The 23,836-nt window shown below is 42.5% G+C and overlaps 1 protein-coding gene across 3 annotated transcripts in view; it reads right to left on the bottom strand.

The window, feature by feature from the left end:
• The window catches only part of FGGY (FGGY carbohydrate kinase domain containing), a 346,832-nt gene that overhangs the window by 3,178 nt on the left and 319,818 nt on the right, over positions 1–23,836 (bottom strand). For all 3 annotated transcript variants that reach the window (XM_060231899.1, XM_060231898.1, XM_060231900.1), the window contains one exon: positions 824–885. In XM_060231899.1, the coding sequence (XP_060087882.1) occupies positions 824–885 (62 nt within the window). The remainder of the gene's footprint in view (positions 1–823; positions 886–23,836) is intronic.

Raw genomic sequence — 23,836 nt, 5'->3', positions numbered from 1 at the left:
TGAAGATGCAGGGGCAGGGTGGCTGATGGGGAGAAGCTAGCCTTCAGGGTAATGTTAGTTAAGTCAGCATTCTGGAAAACAAGTGCCAGCCCCAAATAAAGTCTTTACTGCAATTCTGAGAAAAACATGACTGAATGCTTAAACTAAACCCAATATTATTAGTAGAGCCTTCTCTTTAGTGGCTTTACAAACAGTATCGAGGGAGTACTGTACCAAACTTCAAAGGTTGGAACTTTACATCTGGCTGCTACCACCTGTCTGGGAACCCTGGCTATGCTCTTCATTGCAGAGTGGGGAAATGGAGAAGAATCTGAAGAAAGAATGGGTGAATGGAACTGATTAACCTTTGCTCCTTTATAGAAAAAAGTTTCTAGTAACTGATCCCCATGGATACAGTAAACATGCACTTGGAACTCTGGCTGTGAAAAAATGACTTTGGGGGAGCTGCAGGGGGAAATGGTGGGCAGGAGAAGGCTGAGTCATTCCTCCCATATGCCTTGAACTCTTCCCATTCTTTTGCAGTGGAGAAAAACATGCAGTGTTTCCACTTATTTAACTTTTTGTTTTCACTTAAGATATGTTTTAGCTGTAGTCCAGTGTTCCTTTCTGTACTCCATCCAGTTGACTGGTGCTTGTATGACTGCTGCGCCTGAAGATTGTACAACTAGCTTATCCATATATTAATAAACACTGAATATATTCTCCTGCCTGGAACACAGTGTAAAAGCTAGAGAAGATCTTAATTTCCCCAAACAGTGTCAAGCTTTTTTACAATGTTGTAGCTTTTCCAGACTGATACCCTGAAAAGAAGGAACTCAATTACCTTTTATCCTTGTGGTTTGGCAGCACAATATTCCCAACTCTCCCCATTTTCTCCATAGCATCCTGTTTAAAGATCAACAGAAGCCAGAGAGGCCTGTTTCAGTTTAACATTCTTTGTAAAGAACAAGATGTTTCAGATATCAAACAGAACATCACTGATGAATTTTTGTTCAGCGTTAACACACCAGAGTGCTTGAAATACAGTCTAATATATTATAAAGCAGCATTAAGAAGTCATTACCAGGCTGCTCAAGAAGCCAGACACCCTTGCAAGGAGTACTTGAAAAGAGTGAAGAAATCTGATTGTTTAAAATTAATCAAAAAGTATTTTAAACAGCTAATGTGTTCAATAAATTCTTTCCTAAATGCATGTGTATGGATACAGAAACTGATAATATATCAATAACATTGGAGAAGATATCTAACCTTTCAGAAATGTCTGGGCCCGATCCAATGATCCAGTGTCCTTAAGGATGCCACAACCAGTTTGGATCACATGTGCACTGGGAGTTCTATGCTTCTCAAGAGTGTGTGGATGTATTTTTTGGACTATGATGAATGTGGAGAAGGGACTTCAGCTGTCCCTCACGAGCCATTTTCCTGACCTAAACCAGGGAGCAACTATTTGTTCTCTCATTATACATGTGTTTCCCAGCATAGCAAGGCCATTTCAGGTGAGAAAAACAGCATGCGGGAGAAAGCAGAAGCCCCTTCTCCACACATACTATGGTCCTCATCCAAATCAGGCCTGGGAAGTACAGAATTCCTAGCACACATGACCCAAAGTCCTTCTGGCCACCACAAGGACTTTTTATTATATGAATTGGTTCTAAGGGATAAAATACATGTGATGTTGGAAAACCATCATTGGCGCTCCCAAACACTGTTCTCTCTAAAGAGTGGCCACATGGGGCTAAGGACATAGATCAAGGTAATGGCATGGTCTCTTGTGTCATTTTCTTATATTGAAATGGCCTTGTGAAGCTCCTCTTTGCCTCACTGGAGCAAAGTAAGGTAAAACACAGCGTACCATACAGCACTCACACATTGTGACAAATTTCTTCTTGTAATGAGAATTTCAGCTCCCTCCTTTCCTCATACGTGGTACATGACTGAAAGCCTGGATTGAGAAGCCTTCAACTGAACTTCATTTTTCTGCTATGTCTAAAATTTAGGATAGGGTATGTGCTGAAAAAAAAATAGTTTGTATTCAGGGTTCGGGGGGGACGTTTAACTGTGGTTGTGTAAGTTTGTGTAGGACAACACTGACGGTTTGAGATTCAGATCCATATGGTTTGTTTAGGTTCCAGAGGTTCAGGACCATTACTTTCAAAGGAGAATCTATTAGACAGTCCAGACAGAAACATAATGGCACCAAAATTGCATAGTCCTTTCTCTATTCTAAAGATCCCACAGATTTCAAACACATTGGAACAAGGGATTTGATTTATATCCCTCAAATTAGGTGTCTCTCAGCACAGGTGCACTTCTTATGAGGTAAAAATGGTGGTCAGAAGTGGCCTAGCAGGAAAGCATGAGCAGCCCAGTGGCATTTAAAAAAACCCAACCTTATTTATTTATTTATTTGGATTTTATACTGCCCTCCTTGCAAGCAGGCTATGTTCATTACATTCTCCTACTCTCACAGTGGCTGACTTTTTTTTTTACACCTTTTTTATGAAAAGTCTGCATTTGCTATTCCTCCTTGTGGTTTATTCATCGTCTGTTTATTTTCAGAAAGTGAGGAAGGCTTCCTTTTCAGAAAACCTCCCCACCCAGTCCCCAGAGTTTAAGAATAAACACTGCCTGGACAACTTCAAGGGGGTGGTCTGGAGTTGCTATTTTTCAATCAAATGAAACCAGAATTGCAGGGGAGCTAGTGCTGCCTTTCCACTAAAGCCCCCTCCCCAAGTTTCAAGTAAATTGGACCAAGTAGTTCAGTCCTCAGCTATCCTATCTGCAGAGCTGCAGCTCCACCCCCACAAAGAAAGGAGTGAAAGAGAATGAGGTAGCCAGGCTCACAGCTATACTGGACCCTATGCCTGGTTTGCACTGGCCAGAAGCCACCCTTGCTCAATGAGATTTGCCCAGATGGATCCAACTCAAAGGGGAAAATGCCACTGCCAGGGAAATATGGTGAATAAAAGAAAAACAAAATACTTTCTCTGCTCAGGGCCACAGCCATGGGAGTTATTATTTTTTTGTGATATGATCCACCAGTGGGCCCCCCTCCCCAATTTCCTGGCCATGGGCCTGCCTCTGCTGCTGCTAATAAGCACCAGAAGACTAAAACACAAAACAAAACCCCCCACAATGGATTGTTTTGGGACTGGCAGGAGATGTAATACCTAAGAATCATGGATTTGCATTACTGTTCGGGGAGACCTCTGCAACTATCCAGACCAGCAATTTCTGTGTGCATATTTAGGTGAGGAATTTTGTTATACACACCCCTGATGCAGGAATCTTGCCAAATTGCTTGATTCCTCCCCACAAACTATGGTTCAGAAGTCTGGTTCATGGGAAGGAGATAAACTCCCAGTCTGCAAAGGCATCTGCATTTGGATTGCACAGCAAACTACAGTCTGACTGAAGGCCTTCCAAATGAGGCAGCTTTCAATTATACTCCATGTACAAGGGGAAGAGAGTGTGCAGTGACAGCAAACAAGCTACATTTATGCCAACTACAGAAGGCTCAAAGGACATATGGATGTGGTCTCCAAATCTATTCCTTTGGAGGTTCTAAGACTAAAAGTAGCCAGAAAAAGGGGGAGGGAAGATTTTGGGAACAGTTCACAGTATTGGGGGACAGAGTTAAACCTACCTCAATTGTCCTTTGGGACTGCTATTTTCCTACAAAGAAAACATACTGTAACTTATGGCTCTCTGTAATTTTTTTCTCTGTGGTATTACAAATTCAGGTGGAGAAATTTTAACTGAGGACAAAATGAAAGGGAAAAGGGTTAAGCTTTCCCCTCTCCTAAATTCTGCATCCAATCCAAATTCCCTCTCTCCATGGCCACTTTTAGTTTTTTTTAAAAATCACCTGTGTCTAATCATATATTTTCTAGGTCATGTCTAGCTTGACCCTTACTCTAAATGACTGGCAGAGTCACTCCCTACTATTATGACATCCATCTGGAGTACCACTATGTGCAGTCATGTTTCCAAACGTGGAACTGGATAAACTCCTCTGTTTCTAGTGTCACAAAATTCATTGTGACATCCACTGCAATGTTGCAGTTAGACATTGACTACAACCTGGAAGACCCAAGCTCAAATTCCTATGCAATTATAAATCTCACTGCTTGACACTCTCTCTGTCTCAGCCTGACTTACTTTTGGGTTGTTGTGAGGGCAAAAGAGTGGAAGGGACAATCATGTACACCATCATGAGTTCCTTGGTGAAAGGGCAGGATAAAAAGATAATAGAAAAGTTAGGAAATGATTGATTCTGCAATCAGGAATTCCAGATTTTGTAACAAAAGTGTATCCTGCAAATTCAGAAAAAATAGTTACGATTTGTACACAGAATTAAGCAAAATTAAGCCCAGGAGGCTGCAATTATTGTATTATCTTGTCATGAAATGTTGAATTTTATTTGCAAGAGGATAGTTTCTGTGTAAAAAACATGGGGCACTTAAGTATTGGCAGGGAGCTATGAAAGAGAGAGAAGTGCAGAGTGTGGATGAAGGAAACTTATTCAAAAGCAGCCACTGGCAGCCAGCCCAGCAGATTGTGTCTCAGCTTCCAAAGAGCTGGGTCAGAGGAAACCACAAGATCCTAGTACTCTCCAGCTATTAATCATGCACCCAGATTCTTAATGTCCTGTGGACATAGGGATTTTCTGAAAAATGTCCGTGACTGCAAATTCTAAAAGATTTTCTTTTTTGGCAGATCTGGTATCCATGAATGTCTGATATTTTAAGGGCTTGTCCTGATACACAGTTCAAAGTGTGCCCTTATTGCCTGTGGGATAGTCCTGCTTCAGATATAGTACCGTGAAATCCACTCAGTATGCAATGGGAGGCCTTGCTGCAGGACAGGACAGTTGAGCCCCACGCAGTATTTTTAAGGCAGATGCTGTGCTCTGATGCAAAAGAGTGGACCACTCAGCCTGCAAAGAAGGTACTTACCTGCCTGGGAAACTAATTTCAAGACAAAGTCTGCAGATTGACTGCCAGGTATGAAATTACTATGGAGTTTCCTTGCACTTGTCTTCATGTAGTTCAGTTTCCGGTAGCAATGGACCAACAAATTCAGGCTCAATCATAAGTGGGGCCAGAAAGTGTAACATTGCAGAATATCTGGAGTGACCCCCCCTCCCCCAAGGTCTGTATTCACTTGCAGTTGCAATCTGTGAACCCCCCCCCCCCGGTATCCTCTCTCCATACATCTTGTGGTGGAAGTTGCTCCAGGAGTAGCAGAAAGGAGGTATTTCCCCCCTTCACTTCCCACTGGTGCCTGGATGAAGGCAGCCCTGGCAACATCCCAGGTACCAGAAAGCTTGGCAACTGGAGGCTTTAGAATGGATTTCAAAAGCCCTTGGAAAACTATATGTCCAAGGGCTTCTACTGCCTGGAATACCACTGAAGCAGGTGCTGGCAAGGAGAGAGATTGCATGATCTCCCTCTGCCATCAGCATTACAGCAGTAGCTATAAGGCCACTAGGTGATGGGAAAGGGGGAGAGACTGAGAAAAAGCAGTGTTTTTCAGACTTGGATTTAAATCCAAACCAGAGAAGAATTTATGGTACTGCAACGTTCACCTCATATTGCTTGGCTCTTGGCCTCTGGCCTGCAGAGTACCACAAGGTTCCATCTTGTCCTCCAAGCTCTATTTTGCATGATCAGTACATGCCTGGGATGCCGTGGAAACCATGAACTTGTGCCTGGAAGCCATTTTGTAATGGTGAGGGCTAACAAGCTGAAACAGTCTAGGGTTGCCAAATCCAATTCAAGAAATATCTGGGGACTTTGGGGGTGGAGCCAGGAGACATTGGGGCGGAGCCAGAAACAAGGGTGTGACAAGCAGAATTGAACTCCAAGGGAGTTCTGGCCATCACATTTAAAGGGACAGCACACCTTTTTAAAATGCCTTCCTTCCATAGAAAATAATGAAAGATAGGGGCTCCTTCTTTTGGGGCTTGTAGAATTGGACCCCCGGGTCCAATCCTTTTGAAACATGGGGGGTATTTTGGGGAGAGGCACTACATGCTATACTGAAAATTTGGCACCTCTACCTCAAAAAACAGCCCCCCCAGAGCCCCCGATACCCACAGATCAATTCCCCATCATTCCCTATGGGAATTGTTCATGGAGGTGCATAATGGCTGTGGAGGTGGGGCTTCCCCCGCCGGCCAGCTGGCTGGGGGAGGGGGGAAGCCTGTAAAACCTGGGGATTGGGAAGCCTAAAACAGTCCCAATAAAATAGAGGTGCTACTGGTGGCAGGAAGGTCTGACCCAGAATGGGGATCCTGTTCTGGATATGGTTGTACTCCACCTACAAGTGCAAGTCTGTAGTTTGGGGTTGCTGCTGGACCAGGAGTTCCTGTTAGATAAATAGGTGGCAGTGGTGGCTGGAACACTCTTTACTAGCTTTGGCTCTTGAATCAGCTGCAACCTTATCTGGTATAAAAAAAGACTTTGCCAGTCTGGTGCATTTTATTCTAGTGTTGTTCCACCCATACCTGCTTCCAATTTTCTTCAGGGCCCAATTCAATATTCTGGTATTGACCTTTAAAGCCCTAGATGGCTTGAGGCCAACATGTCTTAAGGACTACCTACTCCTATATGAACCTACCTGACTACTATGTCATCTTTGGGGACCCTGCTTTGGGTGCCCTCCCTACCTGAGAGAAAATGGGTGGTAACCTGGAAATGTCCCTTCTCAGTCATGGCACTGAATTTCTGGAATTGTGGCAAGACAGCATAAAAATATTTTAATAATAATAATAGCATGCTGTACTTCAAAGGCCAATGGCCACACTTGCTAGGGTAATAATGGACAATACAGTATGGTTTGAAAACTGGAGGAAAACAATCCCTTCAAAAGTAGAGGCATTTGATTGAGGAAAGATACCTAATGCTCATGCAGCAAAAGTGCAACAACTGCATTTGCTGTACTGTAAGCTGATCATATGGAAAGATCTTAAGTGTCCTGAAAAGCAAGGAACTCAGTCTGAGAAGAAAAGGACAGCTGGCTAGCCCCTGAAGCAATTCTAGTCTGCCCAATAGGATCACAGGTACTGTACAGACAGAGAACATTCTCTGCTTAACAGAAGCACTCGTTATTCTCTTGGAAAGGGTCCAAGCTTTCAGATATATACTCACACATGTTTTATTTAAAAGCAGTTATTCATTTAGCCTTTGAGGGTTCCCCCCCCCTCTAGCCCTCTGGAATGAAGAAAACACCCACACACACAAGCCATAAAAAAGATTAAATGGCTTTCATTCAGAAAAATGGAAGGGGAAGGAGAGACACCACCATCCTTAACACCTTGTCATGATGTACTATGTTCTGCCAATTATTTATCGATGCCCATTTTTGCAAGTTGGCTGACAAGCCTAGAGAAATCTCACTCAATTCAATGGGTATACAGCATGAAGAAATTTAGGGACGGTACTTGTATGTGAGTATGTTATTGGATTCCTGTTTAGGATATGGCTGGAAAAGCCACCCCAGCTTTTATCCTGTATTAGGGTTGCCAAGTCCAATTCAAGAAATATCTGGGGACTTTGGGGGTGGAGCCAGGAGACTTTGGGGGTGGAGCCAGGAGACATTAGGGGTGGAGCCAAGATCAAGGCTGTGACAAAGATAATTGAACTCCAAAGGGAGTTCTGGCCATCACATTTAAAGGGACAGCACACCTTTTCAATTCCTTCCTTCCATAGGAAATAATGAAGGATAGGGGCACCTTCTTTTGGGGCTCATAGAATTGGACCCCCTGGTCCAATCTTTTTGAAACTTGGGGGGTATTTTGGGGATAGGCACTAGATGCTATATTGAAAATTTGGTGACTCTACCCCAAAAACAGCCCCCCCCAGAGCCCCAGATATCTGCAGATCAATTCTCCATAATTTTCTGTGGGAATAAATCTCCATAGGAAATAACAGAGTTCCCAGCAGACATTTCCCTCCCCTGCCCTCCGCTTTCTGACGACCCTGAAACGGGAGGAGGGCCTCCAAATCAGTGGATCCCCTGCCCCCACCTGGGGATTGGCAATCCTAGCACAGACACCAGCACAGCCCTACTGACCTGCCTCCTCTCGCCATGCATCTCTGACTGGTGCAAACAAACTGACCCAATTTTGAATTGCTTTGCCAGATCAGCCCTTCTCTTCTTCCTCCCAAAGGGAAGCGGCACTGAGAAGTGTGTCTGCAAGGCAGGGGGGAAGAGGGAGCATTTCCTTCCTTCCTTCCTTAGGGAAAACCTCCACCCAACAGTTCTTTGGAAAGGGAAACGTGTGCTGGGACTGAATTCTAGGGAGACTGTTGAAATTCCTTTCCCAAAGCCTCGGACTGATGCAGCTCATGTGGGCAATTCCTTGAACGTTCTCCCCTCCTGTCTTTCATCTTTAGTTCACAAAATGTAGGGGGGGGGGGAAGGGAGAGAAAACGGAGCTGACAGAAAGAGAGAGAAAGAGGGCAGGTGGAGAATCTCACCCAATGCGGTTTTGCAGAAAGGCCCGGGAATTATCTTGCGTGCATCCGCACTCGCACACACACAGACACCGGCTCCACCAAATGAAACCACTGACAGCCCTGAGCCCAGGTCCCTTTTGCCCTCAAATCTGCTGTTGCAAGACTGGGAGGGATTCATCTGCCGCTGCCCGCTCTTACTGCCGTGAGTCCTGGCCTGCCCTTCCCCCTCACCTTAGAGGACTGGAGGGAAGCAACAGGCCCCGCCGCCGCTGCCCGCTCTTACTGCCTGACTCCTGGCCTGCCCCCTCCCCTTCTCTGATTGACCTCAGAGGGGAGGGGACAGGGGAGGGGAGCGGAGCAGGCTGACGCCGCCGCTGTGCGCCGCTGCTGCCTCTTCTAGCCAGGCCTTCAACTTGCTGCTGCTCTCAAGACGGGCTCAGCAGCCTCTGACCGACCCGGACTCGCGGCCTTTGCGCCGTTCGCCCCCTTCCCTCCCCCGCTTTTGTTTTTTGGGACAGCGGGAGAAGGGGGTGCTAACCCGGGGCCCCCCCGCCAGGGCGGGAGGGTTGGGACCGCTATCCTGTATGCACTGGTCTAAGCCTCGCTATCATTGAAAGTTCCAGCCTTAAACCACAGGATTTATATATTTCCATACATAGTCTGGGATTTGGGAAGCCAATGAGAGGGGCAGACAGAAGGACAGTTTGGGCTGGGCTACAGGCTCAAATTGAGACAACTGTTATTGGTATTTGATACATTTTGGTATTTCATACAGTTTGTTACTAGTTTTTATGTATATCTTGTGCAATCATTTTTTAAATTTTATAATGGTTTGGGACCTCAAAAGCTGGAAGTGGCCTAGGCCTCACTGTACCTCTGTTCCTTTTGGAAGAGGTCTCAGCAGGGCTTCTTTTGCAGGAAAAGCCCAGCAGGAACTCATTTGCATATTAGGCCACACCTCATGGTGTCACCATTGTTTCATATTTTCCTCTGGGTCTTAAACTCAAAGCATTGAACATGAGATTTCTATAATGAAAATAAAAGGTTTGCAACTTACACATGCATACCTGAAAAACACCTGAACAGCATACTCCAATATCAATTGGCATACTCCAATTTATTGGCATAATGAACAGCATACTCAAGATTACTACAGCACAGATATTGTCTCCAGTTTTTGATGCAACAATTCAGAGCAAGAGGTGTCCGTTTGCCAGTTTGGTGTAGTGATTAAGTGTGCGGACTCTTATCTGGGAGAACTGGGTTTGATTCCCCACTCCTCCGCTTGCAGCTGCTGGAATGGCCTTGGGCCATCCAGCGCTCTTGCAGGAGTTGTCCTTTAGAGGGCAGCTTCTGTGAGAGCTTTCTCAGCCCCACCTACCTCACAGGGTGTCTGTTGTGGTGGAAGAAGATAAAGGACATTGTAAGCCACTCTGAGACTCTGATTCAGAGAGAAGGGCGGTGTATAAATCTACAGTCTTCTTCTTCAGTTATCAGAGACTGTTAAATTAAATATTGCAAGTGTGCTAATGTTTTAAGTATTTTTAAGTAAAAATAATCTTTAATTGTGTTTGTCTGTGCCCTTTATAAAGTATGTGTCTGTGCTATCTGGCATGCCATTTTATGACACACATGGCCTACCCAAACAGAGTCTCATTTATATCAAATCCTCTTAACAAATAAGTTCGACACCCGTCTTAGAGATATATCAGGGACCCAATAGCACAAGCCTAAAATGGTTTGACATGGTTTAACCTTATGAACTTATGAAGCTGCTATCTACTGAATCAGACCCTCTTTGGTCCATCAAAGTCAGTATTGTCTACTCAGACTGGCAGCGGCTCTCCAGGGTCTCAAGCTGAGGTTTTTCATGCCTATTTGCCTGGGCCCTTTTTAGTTGGAGATGCCAGGGATTGAACCTGGGACCTTCTGCTTCCCAAGCAGATGCTCTAACACTGAGTCACGGTCCCTTCCCTACATGGTTTCCTTCCATTGCAGCTTGAAAAATCATGAAATAATTATGTGAAATGCTGGATTTTTGGAAATTATGTAAAGAGTACAGACTGTCAAGGTATACCATCATCCTAGAGGAGTGAATCAGTCAAAGGGGTCATAATTGCTGTCACTTTAAATCTTCTCAGTTCAGATACGGCCATCTTAAAAATGAGACAAGAATTGCAGTGATTAATCAGATCCATCATCTGATTTGGGTTCATTATGTCCTATTTGGATGTAAATACAACATCATGGCAAAAATACTCTGCAAGGAGAGGCTTCACATTAAAACTGGCAAACTGCCAGATGTGAGAGCACTTGTGACTATTTTGCCTTTTTTGTGTCATGCATTCTTTACTAACATGATGGAATTACAATGAATTCACTTTAAAAAGTATTTTCTAAAATTAATTTGAATAATTTATGTTCCAGTAAATGCTGTGCTAAAAATAAAGCCACACATGTTCATATTTGATCATAAAATGCAAGTGAAAGGTCTTCTGCAGACAAAAATAGAGTCAATGTAGACCATAAATAAATGGGTACATTCATGCTTTCTACTCTTTTGTTATAGCGTCAATGCTCAGATACAAGCCAGTAAACAATCTAGTTGGCATTAAGTGACTACCAGAACTGGAGTAGTCACTTCCTTTTATTCAGGTTATGCCGCTGTTTTATTATGCTTTTAAAAATTCTGCTGTTACTAGTATTCATTTTATATAAGCTTTATTGCTGACTGCATATTCTATTTTTATGTAATTTTAGAATTTGTCTGTGTGGTGCTCAAGGTCTTTATGTTGCAAGGCAAGAAGTAAGTTATCTAAAGAAATAGATAAATAAATGATAGGAAAAGACTAGGTCTACTGAATATGTTTTTTAAAAAAGAGGTAGAAAATAAGCAACTTTGTTAATGAAAGTGAATAGCAGTGCTGATGTCTTGCTAGGGCTTATTAATGATGGCTAAAGTTGTATGATGTGTGCCCAGCAAGAGGAATCCTAAGTGCAGCATATACCATATATTGGAGTCCCAACTTTTTTTGAGTCTGTGTGCTCCTTTGACACTCTTACCCAGGGTGCTGGCCACAACCACGAAGTGACTGCTGCAGGTGTAGTCAACGACAAAATGGCTGCTATAGGAAGAGGAATTGACTACAAAATGTCAGGGAGTGAGGTTATGCATAACTCTAATGGTAACTCTTCAACATTTCAGGCAGAAGCATTGCTTAACATAATAATAATAATAATACTTTTTAATATATATCCCGCCCTCCATGCCGAAGCAGGCTCAGGGCGGCTTACATGGCAATGAAGTTTTTTAAAAATGAATACATTGTTCTCATGGCCAGCGCCACTGAGTATGCCATTTAGGCCACTGCCTAGGGCAGGGGTAGCCAGCGGTAGCTCTCCAGATGTTTTTTTGCCTACAATTCCCATCAGTCCCAGCCATTGACAATGCTGGCTGGGGCTGATGGGAGTTGTAGGCAAAAAACATCTTGAGAGCTACCGTTGGCCACCCATGGCCTAGGGCATCACCTGGCCATAGGGGTGACTAATGCCCCCCCTCCCTGCGTGCACCCTTGGATTGGAGCCTGCCCTCCTGACTTCAACCCAGAGGGGCCCAATGGAGAGGGCCACTTGCCACCCTCCTCCCAGTACCCGCTGCCGTTAGATCTCCATTTTGGAATCTGACAACTGAAGGGATTCCTTCATCTTATGAGTCTCAAATAGTCCTCTTCTCTGCTTCTGAAGAAATCTGACTACATGATTGGGAACTATGCCAGCACTGTCTGATCTTAATCTAATCTACTTCCTCCCTTCACTGCTCCAAATTTGTTTCTGAAAGTCAAAGTGCTGATATTTATCTTTAAATGCTAAATGGTCTTACTCTTAGGGAATGTTCCCTCAAGAATGAAACCTGCTTCCACACATTAATATGATCTGAGGTCCCTGTTCCAAATGCCATTGTTATTAGAAAATAGACTGATCTCAGCAACAAGGAGGACCTTTTCTGCAGTGGCACACTTATTGTGGAATTCCTACCAAGGGAAGGGCAAGTCACTTCCATTTTTTGCTTTGAGAATACTACCAAAAACCATTTTTGTTTCAGCAGGCAAATGGATGGTGAGCATAGTTATTTTGGTACATTATGGCATGGTTTCTAATGCAACTTTGCCTCTGTGTTACTTTGTGAGTTTTTAAATGAAATGTTTATATTGCTGCTGTTTTTCCATTGCTGAGGAATCTGCAGGATCTAAATGCATAACGCCTTGAGACTGAAATAATTTTATGCATAAACCAGGCATATTTCCCCTGAGTTAAAGTGCAATCCTAATTAGAATTATACCCTTCTAAGTCCATTGACTTTAATTGGCTCAGAAGGGTTTCCTCTCCTTAGGACTGCACTGTTACTCTGAGAGTTTTGTGTAAACCTTTGTATTAAACATTAAAGCCGTTTGGGTTTATGAGTTTCTAGTGTTATGCATAGGTTTCGTTTAATTTAATTTTTTAAAATACTTGTATTTTAAATGCTTCTAAATGTTTTGAATGTTTTAAAGTTTGCTTCTTTGGGAACCTTGAACTGGGTGGAAAGGTGATACAAAAATGTTTTAAATAAACGACCTGGGACTTGGATATATGAAGTACCACCTACTGGTCCCAAATATTCTTGTTCATCAAGTAAGTTCGTTACATCAAGCCCTGCTTCTGCTACTGTCTGTAGCACCTCAGATATGAATACCCACCTCACGGCTATTCACCTCACATCAGATCAGTTTAGTTTCCACTACCAGCTGATAACTCATTTGTACACTCTGACTTTTTGTTGTTGTTGATATTTTGTTTGCTGCTTTCTTTTCAGCTGATACACTTGCTTTTTTTTTGTTTTTTGCTTTGTATTTTTGGATGATTTGCCTTCCCTCATTACAATCTACAGTTATGTATATGTCATTAGGTCATAATGCTTTTATTGCTGCTTTGTTTGTTTTTATTTTACCCATAATATTATCTGAAATGCTACTTTGTAATTAGTTATACAGTTTGATTTATTAGTATTTCTACTTTTGGGTTGTGAATACGGGCTGGGTTTTTAACTTGTAAAATATTGTTTTTATGTTGTAAACCACCCAGGGAATGTTAAACTGTTAGCAAAACTAAAATTTATTTAAAAGTTGAGAGTATGAGGACCTCTGTCTCCCCTGCAACATACTTACACCAAAAAATAGCAATATGAGCATCAAGAGAAGCTCTTTTCATTGTAAGAGATAGTGATGCAGTGAGCACAGTGAGGAAGAACAGGGGTTGTTCACTGCAAAACAAAGATGCAAATAAAAAGTTTCTTATTTGTCAACAGCTCCTTCAGGAGTAATCCCCATGTAAACAGACTCAGAGTGAGATTGGCCAGCTGGATAAAATCACAAGGATCAGTGCAACTCAAATAAGAGTTTTCTGGCACACCAGTCATAATGTTAGTCACTTTTTTTCTAAAGACCAAATTTAGAAACAGAATGAGCCATCCTGTTTGTCATCCCACCACTTTTCAGTTGGAAAATCTGCTTTGTGGTTAATATCTGTTGCTGAAATTAGGCAGTTGCTTATCCCCTGTGTTGTTTTTCCAGTGGCTCCCAATCTCTTGCAGCTCACAAATAATTAAGCAATCATGCTTAGTAGGTGGTTGGCAATTTTACACAAACTAAAGCAGGTCAGGTGCCAGTCTGATTGCCCTATAGTGGGAGGCTCAGTTACATGGGCAATGGATGGAGACCAACAGTTTAACTCTGTTTTCAGCTCTGACGTTTTACTGGCACCAAGAAAAATGATTTAATAGATAGATCCAAGTAGCCAGCCATGTTGGTCTGAAGCAGCAGCAGAACAACGTAGGAGTCACGTTGCACCTTTAAGACCTACAAAGTTTTATTCAGAATGTAAGCTTTCGTATGCATGGTGAGTAACTACACCATCTCAGGCTCATTCACTTGTTCATCTTCCAGCATTATATATGCCATTAAATGCCAACAATGCCCTTCAATTCTCTACATAGGGCAAGCAGGACAAACCCTATGCCAAAGGATAAGTGGACACAAATCTGACATCAGGAAATACAGCACTGAGAAACCTGTAGGAGAACACTTTAACCTTTCAGAGCATTCAATGAGTGATCTCAAAGAAGCTGTTTTACTGCAAAGGAACTTCAAGAACAGAATAGAGAGAGAAACTGCTGAATTACAAATTATTATGAAACTTGGAACAAACACCTCTCCAGGACGGAACATGGATATTGTTTTTTTTTATCTCGTCACATATGCTAAACCCACTCTCACTGAGTATAACTATACATCATCCACAGTATTCCAATGTATTTTTCTTTAATAATAGTGTATCAGAATATTTTTTGTATTGACATAATCAAATAAAGGATATTGGCTGTTTAACTCATTACATATACCTGTTTTCATTTTATGTTTTCTTTTTTTTCTAATGGCAGACTAGAATGATGCTTATAATGTACAAAATGATGTTAAAATGTAAATTAGGTGGACAAGAACATCACTAGGAAATACATGTCCTTTTGTTTTATCTAGACTTTCAGCAACAGCAATTAACAGGCAACTTTTATTACCTTTTATTGCTATCCAGACTAAATGGTCTTTCAATTCATTACACTATTTTTCCATTTCATCCTTTGTATCAGTTTACATTCTTAACCCACCAACTACATGTATTTCAGTCCACTGTACCCTATCCCCTCGTTTGAAAAAGTATGCATGCATACAAAAGCTTACATTATGAATAAAACTTTGTTGGTGTTAAAGGTGCAACTTACTTGACTCCTACGTTGTTCTAATGATTTAATAGGTTTTGGTCTCTAACACAGAAGTGCTGAACTGTGCACAGTGGTGCTCTTGAATGGTTTCATGACTCAAGATTAAGTCTGTGGCCGATCAGAATCCTCCCCAAATAAATATTCTCTTATTCAGCCTATGACAACACCCACATAATGCATCCTACCCAGGGCCGGTGTGTGGGAGTCAGTAAACTAGGTGATGGCCCGGGGTGCCGGCTTCCATAGGGGTGTGGGCAGGGGTGGGTGCCCCCTCCCCATCCCTACTCATGCTGTCCCTGAGCCTTTCTCGGCTCTGAGGGATCGGAGGAGCTCCTCTGATCCCTCAGAGCTGAGAAAGAACATGACAGACCAAGAGAGAGATCTTGGGGTCATGGTAGATAATTCACTGAAAATGTCAAGACAGTGTGCGTTTGCAATAAAAAAGGCCAACGCCATGCTGGGAATTATTAGGAAGGGAATTGAAAACAAATCAGCCAGTATCATAATGCCTCTGTATAAATCGATGGTGCGGTCTCATTTGGAGTACTGTGTGCAGTTCTGGTCGCCGCACCTCAAAAAGGATATTATAGCATTGGAGAAAGTTCAGAAAAGGGCAACTAAAATGATTAAAGGGCTGGAACACCTTCCCTATGAAGAAAGGTTGAAACGCTTAGGGCTCTTTAGCTTGGAGAAACGTCGACTGAGGGGTGACATGATAGAAGTTTACAAGATAATGCATGGGATGGAGAAAGTAGAGAAAGAAGTACTTTTCTTCCTTTCTCACAATACAAGAACTCGTGGGCATTCGATGAAATTGCTGAGCAGACAGGTTAAAACGGATAAAAGGAAATACTTCTTCACCCAAAGGGTGATTAACATGTGGAATTCACTGCCACAGGAGGTGGTGGCGTCCACAAGCATAGCCACCTTCAAGAAGGGGTTAGATAAAAATATGGAGCAGAGGTCCATCAGTGGCTATTAGCCACAGTGTGTGTGTGTGTGTGTGTATATATATATATATATATATATATATATTTGGCCGCTGTGTGACACAGAGTGTTGGACTGGATGGGCCATTGGCCTGATCTAACATGGCTTCTCTTATGTTCTTATGTTCTTACTTCCCCTGCCCAGTGTGCTTCGAACTCGGAGCATGCTCGGCAGGGGAAGGTGCCCAGTGTTCTTTCTGGCCTTTAAGGAATCGGAGGAGCTCCCCCAATCCTTCAAAGCCTCAAAGTGTTTTTGATACTTGCCATCATAGTGTTTTGTAAGCTGGAGAGATTGGTTTGGCATTCATCAATATGCATCTTGGACTTTCAATGACTATAAAATGTATGGAAATGATTTTATTGTATATTTTGGTTTTTTTAAAATATTTTATATTGCTTTTATTTGTTGTTAGCTGCCCTGAGCCCGTCAGGAGAGGGCGGGATATAAATTTGATCAAATAAATAATTAAATTCTATATCCTCAATTCTCTGCTTAACTAATTTTCTTTTTGCCTGGTCTATTCCACATAATAAGAGTGCTGGCGGGGGGGGGGGATCAATTATCAGCAGATAATTTTGAATATATTACACCAATTTGATTGGAAATTGTCACAGTATTTCAGAGGGAGATCCCCAAAATAAAAAAAGAGCATTGTCTGTGTAGTGGCCATGATGGTGGAGGACACCAGTAGCTTTTCCAGGTCCAGCCACTGCAGTGGTGGATGTCAGGAGAAGCTCTGGGCCAGCTGCAGTGGCAGACGATGCTGGGAGAGGCTCCAGGCTCATCCGCCACAGCAGAGGACACCAGGAGCACTCTGGCCCAGCCACCACAGCTACCCTGGTGGAGGACATTGGGAGATGTTCCAAAACGCAGAGAGCAGCTACTAGGCACCGCTACTTCCTCCACCAAACTCAAAGATGAGTGGTGAGGCCTGGAATCCTACCCAATTAGGTGATGGGGGGCGTGAGATGGGATTCCCCTCCATGAGTCTCACAGCCTCCCCTCATGATTAATTTATGATATTTTATGACATAGTTTTCACTTGTAAGCTGACTCAAGTAGGATTCCAAAAAGACAGCATATAAATTCCATAAGTAAATCAATAAATGGTAAAAGAACTGCAAGAGGGGTTGCATTAGAGGTTGGCTACCTTAATGACTAATTTCCTCAACCTAAAAAAGGGTCATTAGCCCTGTAACCATATGGAAAAGGAAAGGTTCCCTGTGCAAGCACCAGTCGTTTCCGACTCTGGGGTGACGTTGCTTTCACAACGTTTTCACGGCAGACTTTTTACAGGGTGGTTTGTCATTGCCTTGCCCAGTCTTTTATACTTTCTCCCCAGCAAGCTGGGTACTCATTTTACCGACCTCAGAAGGATGGAAGGCTGAGTCAACCTTGGGCCGGCTACCTGAATCCAGCTTCTGTCAGAATCGAATTCAGGTTGTGAGCAGAGAGTTCAGACCACAGTACTGCAGTTTTACCATTCTGTGCCACGGGACCGTATGACCCAGACCTATATTAGAAAATAACATCCTTTAATATCTACATAACACAGCTCTTTCTTTGTGTTTCTGCAAGTGCTGGAATATTTTTAAAGTGGATTTTATTATGAAAGACATTGAAAGGTACTTCTTTTCAGCATGACTATAAAAACAAGGGAAAGCTTCCCCACTAAGGATTTGCAGCTTCTTTTGGAGCAAAATGATGATCAACAGCACACTTAGAATCACTTAGAGCAAAGTATGCAGAGCAATATCGCGTCTACAAGGAAACTTGTTAGGAAAGAATGGAAGAGATGCCAACAAATTCTTTTGAGGCAATCCCAGGGTTGTGGGAAGATTCTGCTTGCAGATGGTACCAATTGTTTTTGCAATTTGGCTGGGAAAGTTTCCACACGGTGAAGTTGAGAGGTGAAACAGGAGATAGATAGGGTTAGAAGAAAACTCGTAAGCAGGGAGAAAGGATGGGTGGATTGAACTAAGACATTATTATCCATTGCTGAAAAATGACTACTTGGGATTTTTCAGAAAGCCACTTGACTGAGGATGCAAGGATTACATTCCTGTGACTTGTTGCCATATTCATTGCACACATTTTGCTTTCATCGCCTTCAGTTCAAACTGCTCTTCACCATCTGGTGAACGGGGGTGTTTTTTTTTAAAAAAAATACAAATCAGAATTTACTTTATGACCTATGGCTAGAGCACTGTTTGAATATTAGAAGCTGAATAGGAGTTTTCTCAATTCTTTCCATATGTTCATTTACCCTCTCGTAAAAATGCTTTGGCTTTAGCTAGTTCACATGCATATAGAGTGCTTTGTCAAATCCCTAGGCACAGACCACAACACAGTTCTGAGCATCCAGCTGGGATTTTATCATGAGAACCATTTCATAGAGGCCACCATGCCTCACTGTTATTGTCATAAAAATACAGAACTATGCAGTTATGTTTCCTAATGTTCTGCCCAACAGGATGGTCTAATCATTCATTCTCATCTTTCCAGTACTGACTCCATGACCTTAATTCTACCCCTTATATTCTCTTAAGAACATAAGAAAAGCCATGTTGGATCAGGCCAATGGCCCATCCAGTCCAACAAAATTATATACACACACACTGTGGCTAATAGCCACTGATGGACCTCTGCTCCATATTTTTATCTAACCCCCTCTTTATCTAACCACCATCTAGTGGCTTACTAAGGTTAAGATTTTAAATACCAATGGCTGAACTTTGCATCATGATCTTTTCTAATTACAGTTGCATGAATGCTGTAACAGAGGCTGTAACAGGGCATAACCCCCAGGGTTATGTACTGTTTACATCTGATGACTTCCCTCAGATGATTGAGCTGCTTTTTTCTGGTTTTAATGGATTTTGTTATTATAAGATACATTAAAAGATATGAAAAATATTTTAAACATCCATGGAGTATGTACTTATGCACAAAACAATGAGCATAGGACATCATGTTTCTCTACTAAATTTCTCTACTAAATTTGCACTGTTGATATATACTGTTGATATATCTTGTTTCCCAACATACACTGGAGACAGAAGGAAGACAGACTTTCTTCCTAGGCTGGGTGAGCAAAGACAAAGTGAAGGGCATTTGCTTGCTTTCTTGGAAAAGTAGTTTCCTGGAATGGAGGGGAAAGGCCCTGATTCTGCATATACTTCTAAGAGGAACCTCAGGCTACATACAGACATCACATAACCAGCATTATGATGGGATATGCATGACTCTGATTTGTTGTTGGACACATACACCACACTCATCCATCCTTCACCCTTCCCTTCTTGTGTGGAGAATCTTACTTAGAAACCTGTAATGTGCAAATGAACGGACATGGATTAACCAGAGTTTGTTTAGCTAGCACAAACAGGGATTCTAATCTGGGATTAAACTCTGGAGTCGCCATACAAGAAGAGCAAAGGGAAGGAGGGAAGAATGCATGTGAGCCTGGCAAGAGGCCAAGCTCAGGTGAATCCTAGTTTAATGTCACTCAGAAGTGATTATCTCACAGGTAGAATAGATACATTCCCTCTAACCTTTGACCTCTTTCGCCTTACCTTTGAGAGAGTGATTATGATTTATGGGGGGAAACATATTACCTGCTCTCACCTGGTACCATGTTTTATTGGAGATTATATAGAATCATAGAAGGGACCTCCAGGGTCATCTAGTGCATGGATAAAACAGCAGAAATACTTCAAATAAAATTTTGGAACTTACATAGCCTAACTAATTTAAGGGGGGAGGGGAAGAGAGACCAACAACAAAGAGGTATGGGCTTATATTAATATTGGTGTCATGGGACAGCTAGGGCTCAGCAATAGTGAGGACTCCTTAGAGGACTCCTTTGTAGCCAGTCTTGAATTAACAGAAGTTGATGAGCAAAAGTATGAGATGCAGGTTTGTCAGGATTCACAGCCAACAGCTGGTGCAGAGCAACCATATCTTCCAGTCCACCAGTATCTCCTACACCCTTAGAGTGCTGCAGGCAGAGGCAGAGAATAGAACTACAGGCAAGAAAGCAGAGAGCACACCTGCTAGCCTGACACCAGCTGCTTGCTGATGACAAGGATGAGTAGTTGCAGGATTACTCCTGAGCAGCTGGCTGCAAGCATGACTTATAGGCATGGGGCTATTAAAAAACAACTGAGAGGCTATTATGAATGGATGCAACATGTACAATAGACATTATCCACTGACTGCCTTGCCAAATTCTTGGAAGTCTGACCTCAGACTGAATGTCCTTGCCTAGGCTGACTTCTGGAATCCAGTCTTCAGACTGAATGACCCCGTCCTGTATGACTTTTTAAACTTGGTATTCGGAGCCTACAAGCCAGTAAAATTGGGCAGCATCCTACCACTCAGTTTGTGGAACATATCATTTTCTGGTATTCCTCTTCATTGTTGCAGTTCCTTCTGACCCATGGGAAGACTGATCCCAGGGTCATGGGACCCACATGTAGGAACAGCTGTGCAGCTGGAGTCAGGAAGGACACAGAGCTGAAATTATTCCTCCTTTCTTTTCTGCAACCACAGGCTCCACTATGGGAAGTTGATCCCTCATCCATCTTCATTTCAGACCACCAACCTGCAGAGCTCTTCCTCTGCATGGACCCTGTAACCCCAGGAATGTTTTAGAGGGGGTAACCAGAAGCAGCAACAATAATGCAAAAGAATGTGAGAAAACTGTGTGTCTTCCATATACAGATGATAGGATAGTTCCCATTATATTACTACATATTATATTATATAACTATTTCCCCTAGAAATTAAGTACCTGTGATTATATCTACTTATTTGTATAAAACACTAAAAGGCACTGACAATCTCAGAAAGAATCCACACAAAATAGGAAAATATACTGAAAACCTTTTTTGACACATGACTAATTATGCTTGAACTGGTCGATGGTATGTGCTGCCAAATGTACCCTGGAAGGCGGGGGAGGGAAGCAGACAAGAGAGAGTTGTGACCTTTCACAACAGAGGAAAATATCTAGAGACTCTGGGATTCGTGTTGACAAAGGCAATGAATGATTTGTCGAAGAACATGGTGACCTCTCCACTGAAAGAGCAACCATGCCTCATCAATATCTTGTACAAATGCCACTTTGTGACCCAGAAAAAAAAGGAGAAGGGGAGGCTGTGCCTTCTGAAAAGTTTATAGAATAGCCAATAGCAGTTGAAGGAGAATAGGCGGTAGTGTTATTCATTTTTAATACTGCTTCATATTTGCTGTGTAGGAATTATACAATCAGGATTTGCTGTCAGTGGGGTACTAAATATAAAGTAGCAGCACTAAAACAAAATAAGCAAAACAAGTAGAGACCATTATTAGTCATCCTTAGTTTAAGAACTACTACACTTCAAATGCTAGCTTCATCTGGGGCTTAAATATCAACAGAGATGGAGCAAGACAAATGTCCTTGACAAGGAATTCTACAGTGACACTGTTATCAGTGTTAAGAAGGTCATGTCCTGGATAACCACACACTGCACTTCAGCTGGTGATGCCATGAGCAGCAGGGTTCTCAAGAAAAATCACAGTGTAGGGAAGGACCACATAGGGAAAATGCCTCAAGGTATTTAAGACTTCAATACTTACACAGGACCATTGTTTTTGATGAGAATAAGAAGCACTCACAACAGCTGAACTAGTCAGACTAATATACAAAGAAAACTTCCCACATTTTGTGCTGCAAGATATATTTACAACTGCAGGTGAATCCCCACCCACCCTTTCTCTGGCACTTTTAAAAATTTCTGGAGATGGAGGACTTGGCAGCAAGCATGTGGTGGGAAGAATCAAGCCTTGAACCAGTATGTGATCTGCCAATATGTTTAGCTTTCTTCAGACATTACATCCATGTGAACTAGAGTCTATTAATTCTGGTTTGTGTATTGAATCTGCCTGCACAAAAACAATCAACACATTGCCCAATTCACATGAAAGAATGACCATGCCTATTGGATGAAACATGGAACCACAGATTCCTGATATGAATGGCTGTCAGGATACTAGATTGCATGGACTGTAGAAGATTCTTTTCTGCCATTTCCAGTGCAAACCTTCCTTGAATCTCAGTTGAAGAATGTACTGCAACACCCCTTTTCGTATTGTATTTGGCCCCAGTCACAAACAAGGTAAGGGAGATGAGACATCCACCCCTAACTATGGAGACACTCTTCTGCGAAAGTAATCCCATTGGAGAACTCTAATGTCTTAGGAATACAGGTAGAAATTGACTGTCATGGACCACCCTGGTTTAGCATGGAAAGAGGAAGAGAACAACCTGTCCCCAAGCTCTGCCTTGGCAGACCCTCCCAGCAGGCCCATAGCCATGGGGACATTTGGGGAAATGCCCCTCATGGATGAACACTGCCTCCATAGTAATATATACATGTGTGTGTGTTTAAAAATGCAAAAATAAAATAAAATTGCAAAATGCAAAAGAGAGAGAGTCAGAGATATCCCCCTCTCCAAGTCATGTAGACGAAGAAGCCAGCAGAGTCATGAGGGCTGTGGGCAGGGGAGTCATTCTGTCATAGGCAGTTTCCAACTCTCTTATTTCTCTCTCTCTCCCAGCTCCCCTGCCTCACAGGATTTCCCAGTGCCCACTCAAAATTTTCTGGCTACACCCCTGCCACCCAGAGAGATGGACTTTCCAATGCCTCTGAACCAGCACTGCCCCTTGAGCCAGCAGGGCTTCAGATATGGAGGCCCCAAAAGAGAAGGTGCTGGCAGTATGGAATCAACTTGTTTGCAGCCCTGCTGATGGGCCTACCACGCCTGACTTGCTTATGATAGGAACTTTGCTGCCAGACCTTGGTCTGCTTTTGATTTTGAACTGTGTTAATGAAATCCTAGAACCCTTGTTGGCAGACCTGTTGCAGCTGGGGACTTGCCTCCAACTGGGCTAACAGGATACTGTCAAAAAGCAGACCTAAGGGTACAATAAGCATGGAGGCCAACCACGAATTAAGGAACTAGATTCTCAAGCCAGTCCTGTGGTATAGTCTCCTGCGAGAGGAGCACTTGCTGTTTCATAATGAATTATTCATAGCTGTTGGAATGGGAGCCACAGCTCAAGAGGACAATGACGATCACTTTGCTATTTTAAAACCCCCAAGTCCTCTTCCCATTCTCAAACATTTGCTTAATTTGAAGAAGAACAATTCCTTCAATCCGTAATCCTTGTGATGAAAGAAGGAACTTGCCCTCAGAGTATATGAATGCTGTATTTTTTTATTTTTTTCAACCTCACTTCCAGTTAGCTTACTGACAGTTTTGTAGACACATACCATCTCCAAACTAAGTAAATCATAAGAAAGACTGCCTATACTAAATTCAACTATAAAGGCACACAAAGCTTTCTGCAGGTACTGCTGTGGGGAACTGGAATGCCTTTGAACATTCCAAAGATTGTAGAGCTGCACTCAGCCATTTAAGAAAATAAAATTTATGCAAACTTTTCACAGACAATTGTTTTTCCAAGATGGGGCTTTTCCCAAATCTGTCTTCCATGAGGCAATAAATCATGCCCTATAGC

Source organism: Heteronotia binoei, chromosome 2, assembly GCF_032191835.1.
Source record: "Heteronotia binoei isolate CCM8104 ecotype False Entrance Well chromosome 2, APGP_CSIRO_Hbin_v1, whole genome shotgun sequence".
Lineage (NCBI taxonomy): Eukaryota > Metazoa > Chordata > Lepidosauria > Squamata > Gekkonidae > Heteronotia > Heteronotia binoei.
This window is presented reverse-complemented; position numbering and strand designations above follow the sequence as displayed.